Source organism: Sebastes fasciatus, chromosome 18 (assembly GCF_043250625.1).
Source record: "Sebastes fasciatus isolate fSebFas1 chromosome 18, fSebFas1.pri, whole genome shotgun sequence".
NCBI classification, from domain to species: Eukaryota; Metazoa; Chordata; class Actinopteri; order Perciformes; family Sebastidae; genus Sebastes; species Sebastes fasciatus.
This window is the reverse complement of record NC_133812.1, coordinates 18,359,172-18,377,092: the sequence shown is the minus strand read 5'-3', so window position 1 is coordinate 18,377,092 and position 17,921 is coordinate 18,359,172. Positions and strand designations below refer to the sequence as shown.

At 40.5% G+C, this 17,921-nt stretch overlaps 1 protein-coding gene across 1 annotated transcript; it reads right to left on the bottom strand.

Annotated features, from left to right (window-relative positions):
- Positions 1-2,536: 2,536 nt before the first annotated feature.
- myct1a (myc target 1a) lies at positions 2,537-5,247 on the bottom strand. Its single transcript, XM_074614959.1, has 2 exons — positions 4,844-5,247; positions 2,537-3,936 (listed from the first exon to the last, which is right to left on the bottom strand). Exons 1-2 carry the CDS (start codon positions 4,896-4,898, stop codon positions 3,389-3,391), a joined length of 603 nt encoding a protein of 200 aa, XP_074471060.1. The 5' UTR covers positions 4,899-5,247; the 3' UTR covers positions 2,537-3,388.
- Positions 5,248-17,921: the final 12,674 nt, after the last annotated feature.

Here is a 17,921-nt window from a genome sequence, read left to right as displayed (position 1 = left end):
CACGTTGTGTGATCATTTGCATGTTTCGTTATTAGATTTACTACAACATGCAGTGTTTTTGCTGTCAGGAGGGCGGGTGCTCATTTAGTCTGTACCAAACTTTATTGTGAGCAGTTACCCCCATCAGGAAACAGTTAGACTGAACATACAAATAATATAATATACAGCTCTGGAAAAAATTAAGAGACCACTTCAAAATTCTCAGTTTCTCTGGTTTTACTATTTATTGGTATGTGTTTGAGTAAATTTTTTTTTTGTTATATTCTATAAACTACTGACAACATTTCTCCCGAATTTCAAATAAAAATATTGTCATTTAGAGCATTTATTTGCAGAAAATGACAACTGGTCAAAATAACAAAAAAGATGCAGTGTTTTCAGATCTGGAATAATGCAAAGAAAACAAGTTCATATTAATTTTTAAACAACAAAATACTAATGTTTTAATTTAGGAGGAGTTCAGAAATCAATATTTGGTGGAATAACCTTGATTTACAATCACAGCTTTCATGCGTCTTGGCATGCTCTTTACCAGTCTTTCACATTGCTGTTGGGTGACTTTATGACACTCCTGGCGCAAAAATTCAAGCAGCTGGGCTTTGTTTGAGGGCTTGTGACCATCCATCTTCCTCTTGATCACATTCCAGAGGTTTTCAATGGGATTCAGGTCTGGAGATTGGGCTGGCCATGACAGGGTCCTGATCTGGTGGTCCTTCATCCACACCTTCACTGACCTGGCTGTGTGGCATGGAGCATTGTCCTGCTGGAAAAAACACTCCTCAGAGTTGGGGAACGATAAATAATCTGTATGCTCAAAGGAGGGTGGAAAAAATAATAAATATATAAACACCTGCAATCCAATACTACAATCATACAACAAATACAAGCTATTGTAAAGATTATTATGTTCAGAGAAATAGATGTTGATGCTGATGGTACTGATTTATTGACATGAGGCTGTAGTTTGTGGTGTTGTTGTATTAGATTGTATTTTATTGGGCTTCTTTTTTTTTTTAAATAAGGTAGTTCCCTTAAACAGGAAGGCAATCCAGGCACTCCAAAATATCAAAAAAGTAGCAACAAGGAAGAAAATATATTAAAAAGCCTTTATTGTAGTGGCTAAATTATTTAAAAAGTTTGCTTTTTAAATGATGGCCTTCCTATTTATCCTGATTTTTTCACCCGTTTTCCAAGAACACCCGACACGTTTTGCCTTACGCTTGAACACACCGAGCAACAAGTTATCTCTCTTTCCAAGGTAGTTCCCTTGTTGTCCCCACCAATGGACCACATTACAATAGAGCTGGGTGATATGGCAAAAATCATAATATAGGTAATTTCATATATTGATAACGATATATATCACAATATGGCATGTTTTCTGGTAATTCAATAAATAAATAGTCTGTATGATATATCCACATGGTAATGCGAATTTAAAGGGACTGTTTGAAAGAATCAGAAATTAGTTGTAACAGCGACACCTGTGGCCGTTAAGTCAACGAAAGTCGGGAAACCTCTGTTGGTCTGGAGGACCTGCAGCATTTATTTCTGCACAAACGTGCACTGTACATTCACTAGATATTCTCAGAGCTAAACTAACTCTTCTGCAGTGTGTAGAGTGCGCGCATGCACGTGAGGTGGGGCGAGCTGTGAGTGAAGGCAAGCAGGCAGAGGAGCAGAGGAGCAGAGTACAGCAGAGACTCCGGTCCTGGAGACCAAAGCTACGGTCTCCCCCTCGTCCTCCGACCGCGGCCAACACTGTTTAACAGACGGGCTTCACTAGATATAACTTTGGTGCTTCCGTGTAGTTTTTGTTGGAGTCTTGTCTGAACAGCGTAGCCACACGCGAGCGCGCATCGGACACCGACCCGGATTGATTTATACGTGTAAGAAGTTACAAACAGTCCCTTTAAATAAGGTAGTTCCCTTGTTGTCCCCACCAATGGCCAAAATCTTCTATCATAATATAGGTAATTTCATATCTTGATAACAATATATATCACAATATGGCATGTTTTCTGGTAATTCAATAAATAAAAAGTCTGTATGATATATCCACATGGTAAAGAAAATTGTTGTATACTCCTATGGGAGTTAAATACTTGACAAATGAAAAGTACTGAGTATTTTCTCATTTTAAGAACTTGAGTGCAAAATGCACATAACAGTTTTCAGTGAAATTATAGAGAAAAAATTAATAAATATAGGCCTAGTCTATATCGTGATAGAAACAATATAGAAAAATATATAATTTTGATGATAAATATCGTCATATTGTTACATCAAAATGCAATATTGTACATCAACACCACAATCTCAAAATACAATCAACATTTGTCCATCAAAGTAAACAAAAATGTAACTTGTGAAACTTCTCTAAGGTAGTATTTGTTTGGACGACTACTGTATTGGGTTGCAATATTTTACAGGTGTTTATGTCATTATGTCCATATCTTGTGTAAGAGATAAGAGAACTGCTTTGTTTGTGCTAGCAAACAGACCACCAGGTTTTGTACGGAAAACTCAGTTGTCGTACTTTTGATTCAGCTTTTATTGCATTAATTTATTAGCAAAGTTCAGTAAATTACATACAAAGATAAAATACAAAAACTTTTTGACACCTAATGCCCAACTTTATGTGTATCTCTCTCTCTCAATCTCACACATACTGCACTTGCAAACACAGACACACTACATTACTTTGAATGCCACACACCCCCACATACCACAGCTCTGTAAAAAAACATGTGTGAGACAGCAATTAAAACATCAAATGAGTTTAAAGCTGTCTCCTCCAAGTTTTGCATAGATACGTCAATGACACAATTCATTAAATACAAGTTAACAGAAACATTCGCCTTCCTTTGGGGGTACACATACACAATAATTCTCTTTTTTTTGCATAGTTATTATACCTCTTTTGCAGCAAGTCTTGTCTTGCAGCGTAAATGCCCAGTCACCAGTATGTACTTATCTAAACTAATCAAAGATTTTGTGCACAAGCATACACGAGTGTCAATCACCACTAAATACAGAGTGCTAATTTTTAAGAGGAATAATTTATGTTCATAAGCAGCCAACATTGCTGAGAGTGTGAACTGACAGTTTTTAAATATTTTAAATCAGTATTGAATGATGACACGCTAGTATGCTTATGCCAACACCAGATATATATTAACATACCAAAAGACATACAAAACCGATTGTTGTGTCAGAGTGTTATTGTGTTGAGCAGGACACACAATAGACCTTGATGTCCTTGTTGGCTCCGCTCTGCTCCACCTGGTCATATAAATCAATACAGACTCAGTCCAATATCATTTGTAACTCCATTTCCAACTTGGGGCTCATTTAGTTAAGAGTCAGCCTGGTGCTCTCACTCCTCTCAGGTGCATGTTTCCTGATATGCCCTAATAATGCTCTCATAAGCTGGAGGTGGGGTCTGTGTAGCATGGAAACCCCTCAGGCCATTGTTCCCCCAAAATGACTCAGGTCTGGGTGGCGTGGCAGCCGGCTGAGCTGCTGTTTGAGCTGATCCAGTCGACGTGGTCAGAGTCGGCGTACGAGGCAGCGTGGTCTGGCTCCCCTCCTCCGCCTCCCTCGCAATCTGGCTGCACTGGAGGAGCGGGTGGAAGGTGGAGGCCCTGAAGCTGGATTTGTGCCCCAGCGGGTCGAGGTGATCCGGGGAGGAAGTCTGGCGGTGGAAGCTGAAAGCGGCGCTGACCAAACTGTTGTTGCTGCGCCGGTCGTAGCTGCTGTTGCGGTTAAAGCCCGGGCGGTTACGAGGAGATGTGCGTGAGTGGCGAGGAGGACGGCGGGTGATGCTGGCGGAGCCTACTCTGCGTCGGGACATCCAGGTCAAGATCACGTAAACCAGGGCCCCCAAGACCAGGCCCACCGCCATGGACACACAGAAAGCTATGATCAGAGGGACTGTGAAGACAGAAAAGGATATTTTGATGAATCCTTCACAAAGACCCTCCATATTTTTTGTTTCTACTTTTTTTTTCTTCTGCCCAATTAACTTATTTACTCTTCAGGTTAACTGTGAGGGACAAGAGTTTTATAATAGCTATGTACATGCAATACAATCCAAAAGCACTTTATCCTTTTTATTATACCCTGGGAATGGAAGGAATTTTAATTAGAATCTATGCTTTTACCAAGATTACAAAAACCATCTGTTTGAAACAAATTGAGGATTGCCAACAGCGTCTTGCAAGATGGTGCTCCTTGACAAACTAATAATAGGCTTTCCTCTTTCATATTTACCAGAGCAAGTTTTTTGGAGACAACAAACTGATTGCATTTCATTCCCACAAAAAAAAAGGCACAGACGTTTTAGCTCATTGCTTCTCTGTCTTAGAAGCAGTAGTGCCCACATAAGCGTGCTTGAGAGAAGAGAGAAAATGCAGCGGCTAAGACAAAAACCTTTGGACTGCTGCCAGGGAAAACAAATCAATTTCCTTTCAATACGGTTAAGCGTTAAAAAAGACTGAACCAACTTTGCCACCAGCCCATATTTCCGAAGCATATTTTTTTCTCTAACTTTGGGAAAACGGAAAGGAGACACTGGTCAAAAGTCATCTGGAAATGACATTTAGGAAAACGGAGGAAAAACACACTAAGAAAACATGTCAGATTATAGATTTGGAGTGAGTCGCAAAAGGTTTACTTCTAATTTATTTGACGAAGTAATCTTCAAAAGGACTCAGGCCCACATATTGTATCTATTTCAGAGGTGATTAAAGTGTGGATTCCTGAGGGAACAACGGTGCCAATCAGAGAGACCACATGAAAACGACCTGCTAAAACAGAAGGGAAGTTAGGAAAAACTCACCAGCATCAAAAGACTGAAGTATTTCCAGAAAGAGATTTGTGTTGTTCTCGGCCATGACTTCCAGGAGAAGAAGAGAGACTGATACTCGACTCAGTCTGTCTTTTACTCTCCCTCTCCTCCTCTTCTGTCAATCCTTGGCTGTCTCTCTTTTCCTTCTGATGGGTTTTCCTGTCTTTCTGCCTCCCCTCTTTCCTGTTCTCTCACTTTCTCCCTCTCTCGTCCCTCGCTCGCTTTCTCTGTCAGTGTGTCTGAGCCCAGAGGCACACGGGACTAGAGGCTAACCCTGGCAGTCGTCTTGTTTATGGAAGCGGAAAACTACACTGTCACATTTCCTGCTTTTCTGCTTGAAATTAGCAACAGGAGTGGCTTATCTATCCAGGACAGAGATCCTGGAGGTGGGGAGACGGGGTGTTGCTGTAATCACTTCCTCTCCCATCATTTCCTTCAGGTTGATTAATGTAAAATGGTATCACTCCAGCGCCTAAGACTTCAGCTTTCATCATAGAAAAGTCCACCACACTTACCGATATTTTTATTCCTTTCAGAAATGATAAATATTTTAATCTCTCTCATATTTTCTCCGTCCACCACAGAGACCACAGGCGACAGCTTTGCCATGAGCTGTACCGGCAGTTACAGGCCTGAAATGAGTGTTGAAGGCAAAACCGCAGCTGGAATTGATGGTGGCAATACTGTAAGTGCTTTTAAAACTCAGTTAATGATGCAAAAAATGACAATATTCTGGTGTATTTTTAGACAGACTGCGTGGAAATCTGCCTGTTCTGATTTTACAACGTCTTTGTTAGTAAGCTCAGTCTTTCCACAGTGTCTGCCAGGTCAGCGGTGCCTGCATCGGACGTCTGGTCCTTTCTCGGTTGGAGAGATCCAGTAAAAACATTCTAGTTTGATAAGATAGAAAAGCAGCACAGCTACTCCTTTCAATGCACCAACATGTTTTACTTTCACAAACCAGGATACAGTGAGTGAAACTGAAGCTCTTCATGTTACTCAGTCTTGATCCCACAGTCAGCATTGTTTTAATCCCCTCCAAGCCAAATCTGCAAGGTCATCAGTACAGTCAGAGGGAAGGATGCGAGTCGTCATATTGGTATGCAGCATCTAATGTAGACCAGCCCCATTTGCCCCATCAGCTTTGGATTTTACTTTCCAGAGTTGATCGTAAACCATTCGTCACCTTAAATTCAACCTCAACATTAATCAAGTCAATCTGTTAATCCTATTCAATAAAATGAAACATTAGATTTTCAGGCAAAATCTTTGTGTGTGTATTATTCTAAGAAGTTGACAACCTTCAGCCTTTTCATTGGCAAACAGAGAGAGAGAGAGAGCAGCCCGGCTAAAGCCTGAACTTCCTTTAATTGTCGGCTCTGCTGTAAAACCTGTCCAAAATAACCTGCAAACACCCACAACACTGTGAAATAGTATGTGTGGCCATTGTGTTCTGTTATAGAGTAATTGGAGTGCAATGGGCTCATAGGTGGAGGACACATTCTTTGAGTTTTATGGCTTAAGTTCATGCCCTTATCAAAATGTCATTGGGCAGAGTGGTGGGAAATTACAGTGTGCTCCCCTTAATATCATAATAAGGAAATTAGCTTTCTGTAAGGACTTCAAAGATGTAGCCAGCAACAAAGGATATACTAGATTATCACTGTGTTTTAAAAATCATACAAGACAATGAGGAGTTTCTAAATTTGTAGATTTGATGAATCAATATCTTATTAATCTCCTAAACAGTAGCTGTTATGGATGTGCCATTCTGGGACATCACTTATGCATAAACTAAGATATTATAGGAGTGAAAAGAGACATGGTATGTTTTTTTTCTACAATAAATTAATACCACTGTGGTGAGTAATATTTGGATGTAGAGAGACTGAGCCAACCACCTACGTGTTCCCTTTGTTCCCTCCTTGAACAGTAGATGGAGTAATACTCCAGGATAACTTCACTGCAAGTCTCGTATGTCCACTCCCTGGTTAGCTAATCAACCTGTATTTTTCTACAGAAATAATGTAGGAGCTTAAGTAACATCTCATATTTAACATGCCAACTGCTCGACTTAATGTGTCATACAGTGTTTGGTGGGCTACACGTACTGATTATTATATTGTATACATACACAACATCATCCTCCACATGTTTTAGCATATAGCATGCACATACATTGTGCAGCTCAATGAGGATTGGTCTGCTACGACATAAGGCAGTGATTGGAAGAATAGTTTTAGCAAGATTTGTGAAAGCATGTGGCTTTTTTTCACATAGAAAACAATGGAAAGTAGTTGTGATTTAAATCAACAATAGAGCTGCAACGATTAATCAATTAGTTGTCAACTATTAGATTAATTGCCAATTATTTTGATAATCGATTAATCAGTTTGAGAATTTTTTAAAGAAAAAAAAGTCAAAATTCTTTGATTCCAGCTTCTTAAATGTGAATATTAATAATACATTTGAGGACGTCATCTTGGGCTTTGGGAAACACTGATTGACATTTTTCACCATTTTCTGACATTTTATAGACCAAACATCTAATCGATTATTTGAGAAAACAATCAACAGAATAATCAACATTGAATATAATCATTATTTGCAGCTCTAATATTCACATCGGTGTCATCAGATCAATCATATTGGTGTCTAACTTTGGTATACATATGGCTCCAAACATCAACATAATTTATTTAACATCACTTGTAACTATAAAGATTTGTTCCCTTTGTTTAAGGAGTCTATACTAAATTAAATGGCTTATTTAGACAGATAATTTTGCAGTACATAAAATAGTTACAGAACAGCATTTCTCTCTGGCATTATGTTGATTTTGACATGCAGGTTGACAATTGTTAGAAAACTGCTGACTGTGCATGAAAGAGATTACCACACGGCGGCGGTGGCGGCGGTCTTGGTCCCAGCTCTCTGCCTGTGCAATGATTAGATAAGAAAACAGACCTTAATGGGGAAGGGTCTGGCTACTATAGGAAGATTTCCTATTGACCCCTTTGCTTTGTATCTGCTCTCTGCTCCCCTCTGCTGCAGCAATGTCCTCTCTCTCTTTCTTCTGCTGAATCTGGTTGGTCCTGAGGGGCTCTGGACGGTAGAGGTCACCCCCAGCCGAGCTGCGTAAAAATGTAGGAATCAGCAGTCCGTGCCTGCTGCAGTGGAGCCGGCCAATCCAACTAAATCCCACAATTTATCACACTGGCAAGTCGAGCAGCTGACTCTGACAACGGAATTACAAAATGGTTAGATTTTTATACATATTTATTAAGATGGATTGCTGATCTAGTTGTTACTTAGTGGGTTGAGGTTAAACTACCAAGGTAATTGATTGACCCCTGGTTTTGCTATGACAGTTGCGGTTGGGTAGGCAGGTAAATTGGATGAATTGTATTTATTTTTGTCCTGTACATGGCATATTCTGCCCATAACATGTTGTCATTTTATTGACAACAGAGAAACTAATGTATAGAATTTATTTGGTGGGGAGCTTTGCCAATAATACCCTATAAACACAGTTGCCTGCTTTTGGGAATGACAGCTTTTCACCTTCAACAATTCCTCAATCTAAACAATCCCCCCCTCCCGCCACAGCATTTTGGTAAAGAGTGTTTTTTTCCCCAGTAAACACCATGTTTACTCAGTCACTGTAGACAAACAGTACACAGCAGAGCTTCAAAAGGGAGCCTAGACAATACAGAGATCAAGAAATCTGGACTCACAAATAGATAGATGGAGAGCTGCTCTGTTGTGCTGCAGATTCACATCCATAAAATCTCCCTCATTCACCTGCTCCTAATGCCACCGGCTTATTACCATAAAGCCATTCCATAAATTAATCCTAGAAGCAGATTGCACGACACTGTCATCACAACAGATTGAATTCAACATGCACTACCTCTGTGTCTGTCATTCATTTACCAAAACTGAGCTGAGGATCTGCGATCAATAATAATTTATCAGCTTTTATATTTTGTCCACTCCTCTATCTCTTACTTTGTTGAATGAGGCTGTGTCCAGAGCAGTGTAGCTCCCTCTCAGCTGCTCTAAGAGCTCTCCTGAGATGATGATGAAAGGACTTGTCTAATGGGATTACACATCGCGATAAGTGCTCAGATCCTAGTGGTTCATCACACCTCCCTCCTGCCTTTCAAAGACTGGCATTGATCTGCTGTGCAGTAGCATATATCGGACATAGAGTTTTGGAGAGCTGTTTTATTGGCAGGGGGGTGTATTGATTGATTGTTATGTTTACTTGTATCAGTGAATTTTTTTTTGAGAAATATTGTTGCCCAGGTTTTTAGGGCTGCCCCCTCTTAGTTGATTAGTCGACTAATCGGTCGTTTTGGTCTTAGTCGACTAAGATTTCATTAGTCGATTAGCGTTTTTTTTATGCTTTTTTCATGCTGAATGATCTATTTCCAGTAAACTTATGTGCACATCTCTGGTAAACAAAAGATTTAAAGTGGTGCTTTTCTGTGATTCTTTGTGGAGAAACTCAGTTTTACACATCTGTCGATTAAATCAACAAAATTCTATGAGTGTTAGTAGACTAAGTATTTCTTAAGCTGAGGACAGCCCTACAGGTTTTGATTTTTGAACAAATCCCCATTTAACCGGAGCAGCAGCAGGGCAGACTGAAATGATGATGTCATAAGATAAATCCTGGAGCTGCTCAATAAGCAGTGAATAATGGAACAGCCCAGAGAAAAAACTATAAGAGCACACATTATAGTGACTTCTTTAAAATACATGTCACTTAAATACTTTATCGGCATCAGTTTAGTAATTAAATGATGTCATGGTCGGGTTCATGACCCCAAATTCATCATAATTTTACATTTTACATTTACATTTTAATAATTTAAATGGTAAAAATTAAATAATTGTTATAAAATAGAGCAAAAAAAGTGTAAGAAAGGAAAAAAGTGTGTGAGAGAAGCCCAGTTAGCATTTACGTTAATCCATCAAGATAGATATATGTGTACTTCTATACATACTGTACATTTCTGCCACCATACTTAGTACCTATATATTCATACATGTACTGTATACATCCACCACAGCCATTTAACACTGACTTTAATACTATATGTGATTTCTTTTCCCACGCATTTAATTTGTCTCTGCTGGTTTGTTCTCTACTAGTTCTTTCCATTTGTGTTTACTTAGGCTTCCCTTTTGCCTCCAAGTTCTTGTCATGACTTTTCAAGCAGTTATTCTCAATGTTCTAAGTAAATATTCATATTTTTTGTCAATTATTTCAGGTGGCATTACACCTAATATAATTTATGAATACATTCTGGGTCTATAGAGATTATTATAGCTTCAACTACCCAGTAAAATAAAACTAATTCACAATTGATGTAATATTTCTAACAGCCCACAAAATCAGTCACTAATTCATTTGCAACAACCCTAGAACGTGTCACCTGGTATCATCAGTACAAGCCATGATGCTCTGATTTAGTCACAGGAAAATTACAATGAAAACATATTTACATATTTTATCATATTCAGGGTGACTCTAAATTCACATCAAGTAAGAAATGTGTTGTTGCCATCAGAGTTGAGATTTGCTGCAGCAGATTCTGTCCTCTCCTCTTCCCTTGTTGTGTCTCTCACTTGCTGACAGTCACTTTCCCTCCCACACATCTCTTCCAGTGGCACCAGCTGGCACGGGAAGATACCTGGCACTCTATTGGTCCTGGTGCCTCAGTGAGAGGGAAGAGCTATTCCTTTTGATTGGACAGCAGGTGGCAGTGCCTGCAGACCAGGAAGCTGTCTTGTCTGCAGAAGTAAAAGGCTCAGGCATACTGTATGTGATTGCTCGTGTACACGTACAGTATGCACTTACCTCATCATCGGGGGAGGAGCTTGTCTGAGTGTGAGGATTGCAGCCTGCTGCTGCAACAGGGATGACTTGAAAACAGAAACACAGCATACAGCATGGACACGATTCAGCCTTGATAGCCTGCAGTCAGTGTGAAAACACCAAACTACTGCAGCTCAATCTGAGTCCTGATCGCAGTATGAGAGCCTTGCCAGGGTGACGCACAGGAGTTGGGACGTGACTTTAGTGACCTCAGGACCGCAGCATGGCATCACCCAGGCACTACGGACACTCTCCTCGGGATATTGCCAACGTGATGCAGAAACTGCAAGGTAGGTGCAAAATGCTTACTCACTCACACTGCTCCACCTCGGTTTGCAGCGTTTTTAGAGGTGACCTAGTGCTTGGCATGACACAGCAAAACAGTATGAGCTAGAGACACTGTACAAAATGTCATACATGCATCTTATCCTTTCTGCTCATGACCCTGTACATCTTATCTGTGGAGTGTTGGAATTCAAGTTCATATGGCTTATAAATGTGTGGTATGGGAAGGACATTACTGAATTGGATATGCAATATCGCAGCATGCAGTAATCAAGTACATTGGACATTTTTAGGTCATAATTAGTTATGTTTTGTCTGACATTCAGTTGCTATCAGTGCTTTAGTTTCTGTGGAGTTTTTCCTCATGCAATATGCAGATTTAATGCCATAAATATTATTATTCTTTGTGGGAAAAGGAACAACCAGATCACCACAGTGTGAGAGATTGTAATAGTGCATTGTTCTTGTATGTATTTACTCTCAAGGTTTATGTGTGCACATGCTTGCACATGCACCGATACAGTGCAGTATGTGCATGTATGTGTTCCTGTATGTGGATGGACTGGGAGGCAGACAATAGGAAAGCTAATCCCCAGAGAAGCTGACCGGATGAAGTCAGTTCCCTGTTGTGGACAGTCGTACCCTCAGCCTACTGTACATATAGCTTACAATAACACTGGCATGAATGACAGCCTTATGTTTATTCTTTTTAACCTTTGGCACATTAAAAAGAGCAATTCTGTCTTTCTTATCTTATCTCTCACCTCTGCTCTAACTTCTCTTTCATTTGTACACTGTATTTGCAGCAGATATCAACATTTATTCAGTCTTTTTCCTCTTCCTAGAAGTCAAATAAACGTGGGTGTTTTTGTTTTTTTTACTATAATTGTCTCATAAGACTCCACTGTAAAACAGTGCATCTCTGTGTGGCAAAGTCACGCATCCCCTCGCTGACAGCATCAGATTGATGACACTCGCAAAGTAGCAGGAAAGTCAGGTGACACCAGAGCTGAGATCCAATATGGCTGCTCCCTGTGTGGCTTCTGAGGTGGCAGTTTCTGTGAAAGCTGAGAACAGCATCACCGGCAGCCACGTGGCTCCCTCTGCATCACAGTGTGCAGGTGTGGGTGCACACTTTGAATCCCGATTGATCTAATTTTAGAAGCTTCCCCTTTAAGATGTCTCTCCGGTGCAAGGACAGACTGATGCATTAATACATATTTAGAGAGAAACAGACAGTTTATCACATTGCAGCAGTGTACAATTATCCCATTATATATGCATGAGGATACAATTCAATACTCAAAAAAAAAAAAAAAGAATCATACCTGTTTTGGAAAGCTGCAAAATATTTTATCTACACTAAAAAAAAGACGTCTCCAGATATCTTTGCAAACTAACAAGGTATAACTATAGAGAATATGTAGACACCACCGCTTGTAGCTACATTCAGGACTCTCATTTAACACTACAAGGCGCTAAATGACATGAGCTGTAAATAATGCAGCTTTGTCCCAAGTGTGGCTTGTTCCAAAAATACTCTTCTGACTGGCTCCTGTGGTTGGGGGTGTGTCTACATTATCTAATTACACCAAACGGGCTCTTTACCAACAGTTGCTTTATTGTTGATGTCTCGTTGGGTGCAAGCTTTTTAGATAAGCTGGGTCTTGTTGCCGTGGTTATCCTTACAGAAGGATGGACTGAGAGTTTGTGGGAGCAATACTGTCTAAACGTTTGCCTACAGAGACACACAGACCGTGTTAATGGCTACTGAATTACATGCGTCTTCCGAGCCTTGAGTAGAGTTGTACTATACGTCTGACATGCTGTCTGTGGTGTGAATGGATTTGCTTGGACATCAGCTACATTCTTTTTGCACAAATCACTCTTTATGCTATATATGTTTTCCTCTGAGTACGTGATCACATTAGTTTATTTACAAGGGGCACGTGAAATCTAATTTGACGCAATATTTTATTTGATGTGTTCTGGTTGGCATCCATCTCCTGGGAGACGAGAGCTGAACCTGTGATGATATCATCAAGACGTTTCGTAAGAATCAAAGAGGAGCACTTATGTTTTTATTAGTCTGAACATAAAACAGCTTCATAGCATAAAGAGAAAATAACATAAGCATGCGTTCCTCGTCTTTGGTATCATGCAGTGTTTTATATAGGTAGTCGTCACGAGCTTGGTCCCAAATGACATCTCTAAATGAAATCAATGTCGCCTTTGTTCAGAGTGGCTTGCATTTCATTTCCTCAAGGTTGCAGTAATCGTGTCTCTCCAGCTGGATAAGTGTTCAGAAATGTGCTATATTGATGTGTTATGTTCACACGTTATTGGGGAAAACTTGAATCTCATTTCTTGCCACCTGAGAGTTAAATATAGGTAATCTAATACCATTTGTATGTCTTTTAAAGCTTGATTTGATTAACATATTTTATTCCAACTCTCAAGAGAGGACAATGTTCTCAAATTAAGCCAAGTTCCACATATCACCAGATACCATGAAATGAACTATACTCCCTTCAGGCTCCATTTGGAAGCCGCTAGTAACCACTCAACATCAAAACAATCAAAACTTTTGCCCCAGTTTTGGGTCTGTGTTTTTCTTCTTTCAACCGTCTCTTTTGGTGTGCCTCCCTGTCGCAGTGAAAAAAACAGCAATTAGTGACACCATATGGCAGAGAACGGCGAGTCCTCTTTGAACACCTCCCAGCCTGAACTCCTCCATATGCTGTGGAATTTGCCTGTTTGTTGTCTCTCCTTAATGAGAAAAGCGGTGCACCGTTTTTCCTATTTCAATTTCTCACCTGTTTTCTCCGTCGTGGGCGGCAGAGGCATGCATTCCCGCCTACGCCTCTGGGTTTTACCGTCTGCTAGCCTATCAAGTGGGCAAGTTTGCAAAGTCTCATTGTGTTTGGGAGCACCTGGTTGAGTTGTCTGTGCGTGGGCTGTGTGTAATCCTGTACTGGCAATTTGCTTGTGATCAGATAATACAGATGGAGATTGCCCCAGATGGAGTTTCTCAGTCAGTTCAGGCTTTGCTTGTTGTGTTATGCTTTTAAGGAAATTTATGCAGCATGGTCCAATTTTTATAAGCGCCTATTGTCATTTTAGTCAGGGGAGGATGCGGAGCAGGAGGAAAGGTGAAGGGTAAAGGGCAAAGGCAGCAGAGGTCAGCAGCGTGTTAGATGGATGAAAAAAGGATGAGAGAGGCAGCGGGAAAAAAGCAAGAAAATGAGACTGGACAAGCCGGGAGGAGAGAGAGACCAAGAGCCCACACACCCGTTTTTAAGCTCCTGATTGCTGGTGGGACTGGCACAGATCCTCAGGTTGGCACAGGGCCAGGGTGACATCCTGTTGCCAGGGGCGACATTATGGTGCGGCCGCAGCCAAGGAAGGACCAAGCAGACGGTCACCTTGAGCCATGCCAGCCTCCTGTTTAGTTCTGACACCGCCATTTATCGTCTGCGGCTCTGGATACCACCGCTTCACACACATAATGTGCCCACGCTCGCACACAGACACCGAAACAAACACTGGGTGTTAAAAATAGCTGTGATGCATCTTCGCCCCCCGTCACCCCCCCCTATCATACCACTGGGAGTCAGCAGTTTAGGCTGAGTGGTTAAACAGACACAGAACGAGTCTTCAAGGCCGCCAGACCATTAACATGAAGCCATTACTCTGTTGTAGCCTCAGAACTGTGGCAGTAGGGCCAGTGTGGGATAGATGAGTTGTTGTTTATTCTGCTGCTTCTTCTTCTTCTTCTTGTCTTTCCAGATTGTGTTTATGACTTGTTGCCATAGCGGCAGTCTTATGACAGCCAGCACAGCCTTTTTTCACCCTGTGGGCTTATTGGCCTTGTCTTGTTCAGCTTCTGCTTCTGCAACAGGACATTATGTTTGATAGATGTTATGTGTGTGCGTGTGTGTCTGTATACTATTTAGTGTGTTAAATCCATGCTAGTTTCTCGGTGACAGCTTCTATTGCAGATCAGATTATAATCTCTTTTAACCTGACACTCCGTAAGGGTTTGAGTGACATATCACAAGATTAGGTCACTGGGGGTTCCACCCATACAATATGGAGGGCGGGCCCGCCTTCATCTACTCTAAACCCTCTTTCAAAGATCACACCTTCATGAAGGTCAACGTGTATTTCAACATTACCTCAGTGAAGCAAAATATCAGCATTGATTCTTTTTTTTCTTTTAAGTAATTACACCTCCTTTTGGCATTTCTGTCTCAGCATTTCTGCCAAGTTGGATGTCTGTTGATTAAGCTGAACTTCACAAGGCGGATTGACTAAAATGTTACGCAACGCAAACAGCATTTAATGAAACAGACAGTACTAAGACTCTCTACAGATGTAATGAAAGGAATATTCACAGGATTTACAGGCACAGCAAGTTACTGTTAACTAGAAGTGGGAATGACCAGAGACCCCACGATACGATATTATCACAATACTTATGTCGAAATACGATCTTGTTGAGATTTTAAACATTTTGCAATATGCTGAGTATTGCGATAAGATATATTGCAATATATTGAGATTTATTACCTTTTTTCAACTGTAAATTATGCAGTTTGTCAACATCTGTTTTATCTAATAAGATACAGTTTTCACTCTGTTCATCTCAGAGTTTTCATTCACATATCTTGAGGTCAGAGGTCAAGGCCATGTCAGTTTTTCCTCGCCAAAATTAAGCGTAACTTTGGAGAATTATTTGGCGTTCTTCCCGACAAGCTAGTGTGACATGGTTGGTACCAATCGATTCCTTAGGTTTTCTAGTTTCATATGTTCTTCACTCTAGCTTTAAGGCTGAGACTGTTACAACCTCTGAAAAACTAAATAGCGGCCATCGGATTGTTAAGAGGTTATGGCAGCTCGGTTGGATATGGGTTGTTCACTTAGATCCAATGTGAATCGTATGCACGACGGCCTCTCCTGGCTTACTGTTGAGAATATGTCATCATTACACACTGGTAATGTTCAAGTCAGGTATTAATTACAGTATTCCAGTTTTTTTTTGTTGAATCAATTTGTTTATAGTAATACTGTACATGACCATAACACCAGAGGGTCCAGAAATGGTCAGCTTGTACTGCCTCGTCCTAGAACTAATGCGTTACTACGATCTTTTATTCATAGATCAATTTCTCTCTGGAATAGTTTGCCTCAAAGTTTCTGCTGCATTGTTAGTAAATCAGCGTTCAAAAAGAAACTCAAGTTTTATCTAAGACTGTAATTAATTTGCTACGCTGGTGTTTGTATGTTTGTTTTGTTTGGTATGCTATCTCAGGTGTCATATCTCTAAGTTTGATCTATAACTAGTTATTTCTAAGGTTTTTAATTCCTGTATTTGTGTTTTGTATGGTATTTTAATGTGTTTTTATGTGCTTAATGTGGACCCCAGGAAGATTAGCTGGTTGCTATGGCACCAACTAATGGGGATCCTTAATCAAATCAAGTCAAATAGTTTAATAAAAAGCCGATACTAACCACACAAAATCTCGCGATACCATACTGTGTCGTTTTTTTTTTTTCCCCCTCCCTTTGTTAACCCAGTACGGACCATTACATTTAATGTGGACCAAAGTTACAGCTTTAAGCCTCACTGATTCCACAATGATACAGTTCCTGCAGCATTTCTATAACATCTCTGATTCTGTCAGATTGAGGCATCAGATAGTTTTGATGGACGTACAGGACAATGTCCTCACAGATAAAACCCTGACACCTCAGCTTGTGACCCCGAAGACACATTCAGCTTCTGTCTGTAATACTTTGAGTCTCGTGCTCGCTCTTATCTTTCACCCACAGACACCTCTGTCCCTTTTTTTCACCTGTCACAATGTGATTGGATGGTGGAAAATTCTGCCTTTGGCGGTCCATTTAGCACTCAAAGGTTTTTAAATAGAGGTCAGATTGTGATGCCCTGACCTCTGAGAGGTCGGCTGGCCAGCTAATGTGATGATTTCACAGCATACCTGAGTTAGTAGTAAAATAAAGTCATTCCCAGCTTTTATTTTAATCTGCTCGGCGCACTAGATGGGTTTGGGTTTATCACAGCAGTAGATATTTTCAAATAATCTGTCTCTCACAGAAGAGAGCATTAACATTCAAATACAATACATCTCAGCTAGCCTGACCATTTCATTCTCGTTTTATTATCCTGTTTTTAAAATCCAACATGTACATACAGTGTCTCTACAAAATCAGGCACTTCCTCAGCTCTTTACTTGTGTTGTGTCATTGTTTGCTCCTACTGGATTCAATTGCCACGTTCCCGTGTTCCTGGAGGGATGGGGTCCGTGATCCCTTTTCATGTACCTTCAGTGGAGAAAAAAAGCAATGGAGGTGCTGTATCTATGAAATATTATTTCCTGTTGTGCTGCATGCTGACATCTGTCCCCTCGAGCCTCTTTCTCTCTCTGAGGGCTTCCCGCTGCAGACACAAAACACAACCTGCCACCTGACACAACAAACCCTGTTTTCCTGCTTTTAATAATTCAAGAATGTTCAGTGAGGAAAAAGTGAGCATTCAGGCGATGTTTAGGGAATTTGAAGGAAATGAATAATGCCTCAACAGAATGGGATTTCTTACTGGACAGGTGGTTGTTGTCAGAGTAAAAACAAAAGGAATACATCTGCTGGTTGCAAAAATAAATGGTTGAGATTCACTTTCAGTAAGACAGAAAACGTCCCCAGCTGGATAAGAATAAATACACTCAAGTGGTTGTGTGCGACAGGATTTTGTAGATGATTCTGGCTCTGTTCCAGTCGGTGTTTTTATTTCACAGCAAAGACGGGACTTATAACTGAATTTACTGCTCTGGCCACAGTGATTTATTTAGTGTGCTGACGCCAGTCCTTTCACTT